Source organism: Penaeus monodon, chromosome 1, assembly GCF_015228065.2.
Source record: "Penaeus monodon isolate SGIC_2016 chromosome 1, NSTDA_Pmon_1, whole genome shotgun sequence".
Lineage (NCBI taxonomy): Eukaryota > Metazoa > Arthropoda > Malacostraca > Decapoda > Penaeidae > Penaeus > Penaeus monodon.
The window spans coordinates 7,327,941-7,332,940 of NC_051386.1; the positions used below are offsets into that span (position 1 = coordinate 7,327,941).

At 31.1% G+C, this 5,000-nt stretch overlaps 1 protein-coding gene across 1 annotated transcript in view; it reads left to right on the forward strand.

The window, feature by feature from the left end:
* LOC119585557 (AP-2 complex subunit mu) overlaps nucleotides 1-5,000 on the forward strand; it is a 21,556-nt gene that overhangs the window by 16,400 nt on the left and 156 nt on the right. The window contains exon 12 of the mRNA XM_037934227.1: nucleotides 1,597-5,000. This exon is cut by the window's right edge and continues 156 nt beyond it. Coding sequence (XP_037790155.1) covers nucleotides 1,597-1,731 — 135 coding nt within the window. The 3' untranslated portion in view covers nucleotides 1,732-5,000. The remainder of the gene's footprint in view (nucleotides 1-1,596) is intronic.

Here is a 5,000-nt window from a genome sequence, read left to right on the forward strand (position 1 = left end):
AAGTGTAATATATATATATAGTATTCTGGAAAATCCAGGTGTGAACCTAAAAGAAATATGGTAGGTAATTTGGTAGCTTTCCAGGCATTTTTTTGGTACCAAACAAAGTTAACTGTTTATGAATTTATTTATTGTTATTTATTTGGTGCACATTTGATTCCCCCCCCCCCTCTCATTGCTTTTAATCATCTTCATAGTTGTGAATGTGTAAGAAACTATTGGTGTTCGTATAAATGGAGGGTACTCTAAGTTAAGGCTAAAGATTTAACATAAGTATTTATTGCAGAAAATCCAAGTTCACAGGAGCCAGGGAAAGTCTTGAAAGTCCTTTTATTTTCTTTGGCTCTCTTTCTAATGGATATTTTCAAGTTACAAAGCAGAATTTTACTTCTGTCAAGTGTTCAAGTAAACTTTGTTTAGGCTTGATAATGGTGCTGGTTAGAAGCATTATTATCATTTCATTTCCAAAAGGTAGTATGTAATTCAGCCAATGAAATTAACCATACCTTTTTTTTTTTTGAGTAGCAGTGGTTGTTAATGAGACTTTTATGCTAGTAATTCATGTTTGCATATTGCCTTGTAAGAACCGTAAGCAAGTAGCTGTGTTAGCTAGGCACATCAGAAGTTGAAGGTCTAGTGTTCTTGGAGTTGAAGGAAATGGTGGTTTCTGAGACAAAATACTATTGGCCATGTTTCTTCGTGGCTTCAAAAGAATGAAAATGAAATGCCATGACAGCTAAAGGGCGAGAAATTATGAATCAAAGGTGTTTTTAGTTATGTTCAAATCTTAGGCAGCACCATCTGGACATAGTGCAATGCTAAAGGCAAGTACATAAAATTTGTGAAATGCTGACAGTAAGTAAAACTGTTTATGATATGATGATAAGTCATTTGCTTTGTAATTTTCAAGATAGTGAAATATAAGATGGTTCATTAGTAAACTACAGTATATTGTTAACATGGTACTAAATTATTGTTAATGATTTAAAGTTAGATATGATATGCCAAAACCTTATACGTAATTGAAAAAGTGATATGCGCAAATGTGTTTGTATGTGTATGCATTTATGGATGCATTTGTTTTTGTTGTAAAGTAATTAATAGGATCTTGGATGTTCACATGTACACACTTTACTATATGTGTTTTTAGTATTAATGTGATATTCATCATACGTTTTATGTATAAGTGCATGTTTCTCTACAAGTTAAAACACTCAAACACTAATGATTTGATATGTAAGTATTATGTTCCTTTGTTCATTTTATGCATGCTAGTAAAGTGCTAGTTGCTAATATTTTGTATGATTAATAGATTAGGCTAATCAATGTGTTTGCAGGTATGTAAATATTTATTTTTAGTTGAAAATTGATATTTTAGTTTTTAGGCATGTTGAATTTATACAGAGATTATTAGACAACCATTTTGTAGCAAAATAAACTAAATTAGATGACATGCATTCCCAATACATAATTATTATTATTATTATTATTTTTTTTTTTTGTGACCATAGTTGTAACAATCAACCGGGAATGCAAACCTTGTTTGTAGATCTCAAACTAATGAATATTCTTTTTCTTCTTTCTCCCTCCCCAAAGGTACCGTTTGCCCCATCTGGCTTCAAGGTTCGCTACCTCAAGGTGTTTGAGTCGAAGCTCAACTATTCTGACCATGATGTAATCAAATGGGTGCGCTACATCGGACGGTCGGGACTCTACGAGACCAGATGCTAATGCCATGTAGCTTGGTTTATGTCGAGATCAGTAGTTCATGGTACTCTGCAGCATTGCTGTTATATTTTTTATTTTTTATTTTTATTATTATTATTATTATTTATTTATTTTTTGAGATAGTTATATTTGGCTGGCGAGCTATTCCATTTATTTGACCATAATTGAATGAGTTATAAGTCACCTTTATCTCTTTTTCGTGCTTTAGAGACAGAACAAAGTAATAAGCCATTGATGTCTAATTACATTGTATCAAGTTATTTTGTTGTAAAGTATCAGAAATTTCTTTTATTGGTAAATTAGTGGTCATATGTTTTCTTTCTAGTAATTGTAAAAAAATTTTAGCAGATAGAATATCAAAGGCAGTGACAGATTGAGTGATATTATTGGATCAGATAAATCATATCCAGAGTGAAAGTTATCATTTATTTTTAATTTTTAAAATAATTTTCCGAAGTTGTTAGCCAAGTTTAAACTGACGTAAGATGTGTTCACCGAGAACAATAAGAAGATAGGATTAGAGGTTGTTGTTATTAGTAGTTGTTCATTATTTGCATGTGTAAATATATATAATATACATTTATTTAGTCATTTAATTTTTATTTGAAAACTATAGGTTCATTTATCAGTTATAATACCAGTGTAGAATTAGCCAGTGATGTTGATAACGACTATGGACATTCCCCCCACTTTCGTCTAGCAGTTTTTTGTTTTGTTTTGTCTTTTCCCTTCTGTATTGTCATGTATCTGCGTCATCATATTGTGGAGGATGTCACATCCACAGGTGTTCCGTGTTTATATGGTAAGGAAATGATAGGTGTGAGAAAGATGGTGGATTTTGCTAAATGACTTTGAAAAAGTGTTCTGTCAAAAATAATAGAAAAGTCTGTTGTTATGTTTGTCTGTTTTTGTTGTTGCTACAGTAAACATTTTGGAGAATGAAAATTTTAATTATATATATATATTTTTTTTTATTTAAAAGATTAATATTAATATTCAATGATTTGAAGGAGAAACGTTTGATCAACATCTCGAAAGTTACACTTTGATTTTACATAGCTTGGTTACTCCCAAGATTATTTACATAAAATCTCTGTTGCATGCGTTTTAATTTATATTAATTGCTTTCTAACAGTGGGCAAAAAAAAATTACTTTCCATTCCTTCTAATTGGGCTTTAAGGCATCTTCTCCTTAACATTAGATTTTTTTATTTATTTATTAATTTTCTTTTTGTTTGTTTTTGCTTTGGCATGGTAAGACATAGCTTTGGTGTAATGTGACTAAAATTATGAGCAGTGGAAGTTTGGCTGATACCTTTTAACAGGTAACCTCTACTCTCTGTTGGCCAGGCAGTTTTATCAATTCTTAGTCATTATTATTATCATTACTATTATTTTAATTTCATTAATTTGAACAAGAATGAACAAAAGAGTAGATCCTTAGATATATAAAATACAAAAGACTAGAACCTTTTCTAAATGCATTTGTAAGATTCATCATACAAAATGGTTATATATATCATTATTTGACTTTAGTGCCCATGAATCAGAATTCAGGGTAATTATACATTACTTATCACATGATAATTCCAATAGTTGCAGTTTATTATGAAAAATTTCTCCTCTGATAAGACAAAAGAAAAAGTTGCATGGTTCTTGCCTGGTCAGCATGAATTCTGCCACACTGTCGAGTCCCGGCTGGCCGATGTTGTGCGCCCAGGTGATGACGTCATGGTCTATTTAAGTTTCAGGATGGCAATGATTTTATTATAATTATTATAATTATTACTGCATTTTCCAAAATTGCCCCCACCACCTTCCAAGTGTGTTGATTCATCTCATAAGTGTGGGGTTGGCATAACCTGGCTCGTGACCCCCCTTCTCCCTCTACCATCACCACCTTGTTTTGATGGACCTCAGCCTTGATTTACAACCGCTGGTCATGTAGTTTTAGAGGAACAAAAGTACTCCTCAATGTCTTGTGCCTTTTATTATGATCCTTAATGTGGTGATGTAAAGTCTGTGGGTGTGATGACTTGAATGTGCAAATTTGTTATGCCATAGATTTGGAGGGAAGGTTTCCATGGAATAAATACTATTGATTATTCTAAAACTCATCTGAATCATTTAACAAAGAAAGTTAAGTTCATATCTCTAAGAAAAGAATATGGATGATGGTTTTGGAACTTGACAAAATTATTGTATTATGCTATTGCTAAAGGAGTATTGATAATTTGTAAGTAACCACTTCTAAATCTAGTAGTAGTATTTAACATAATTTTCTTGCATTTTCTGTGAAACCTTATGAATCATTTAATAATTTAAGTCAATATTTTGGTCGTAATTCTGATTCTATTTCAGTAGTAAATAATAGTAATATCATAAGAAATGTAAAAAAAAAAAAAAAAAAAAAAAAAAAAATTGTATATAACAAAATGTTTCTTTTCAAATAAAAGTACTACTAGTTTTATGATGAACAAGTAGAATTAAGGGATTACTGTGATCTTACCAATTATTTCTGAAGATAAGAAATCCAGGATATAAGCAGATGTTAAGTGTTAAAGTGAACAAGTGAATTACTGAATCAGTTTTCTTCAACTGGAACTCGTATATTGAGCGGATGAATGATCGCCAAGATTTTATACAAAGAAGAATGCCAAGACTAGTACATAACCTTGGCTATGTAGTCTTTTTCTCTTGAAATTTGATGCAAAAGTGAATTGCAAATTTTCTTTCATTAAAGCTTTGATACTGATGATGTACAGTGTTAAATAACAATAGGAATGAATGTTGCTCATTAGAGTCAAATAAAATTAGATGCATTAGAAAAGTGAAAAAGAAAAGAAAAAAATCAAATTAAATATCTGTTAAAATCTTTGAGGAATACTTTCCTCTTTGGAAATGTGTTTACTAATTTGACTTCCTGAAAGTTTTTCAGATTTTTAACCTTCTCAAGCAAAAATGCTACAAAATTATATCCTCTGACTGGTGTGGCTTTCTCTTTCTTACTAATATAAATACTAATAGGTAATTAGGCAAACAGGTAGACTTGGTGTTTGCTTTGCATGGGAAATTCTTATTAGTGGAGAGACTTGCTTTTTGAAATTTAGATCATACTTCTCGTAAGGAAAGGCTGATTGTAGTTCTGCTTTAATGGTTACAGAAAATACATCCATAGCAGGCCATACTTCCATCTTTTATATATACAGATGTAATAAAATAATATGCCATGAGGAATACAAGGACAGGCAGACCCAACGCAGACAAGAACT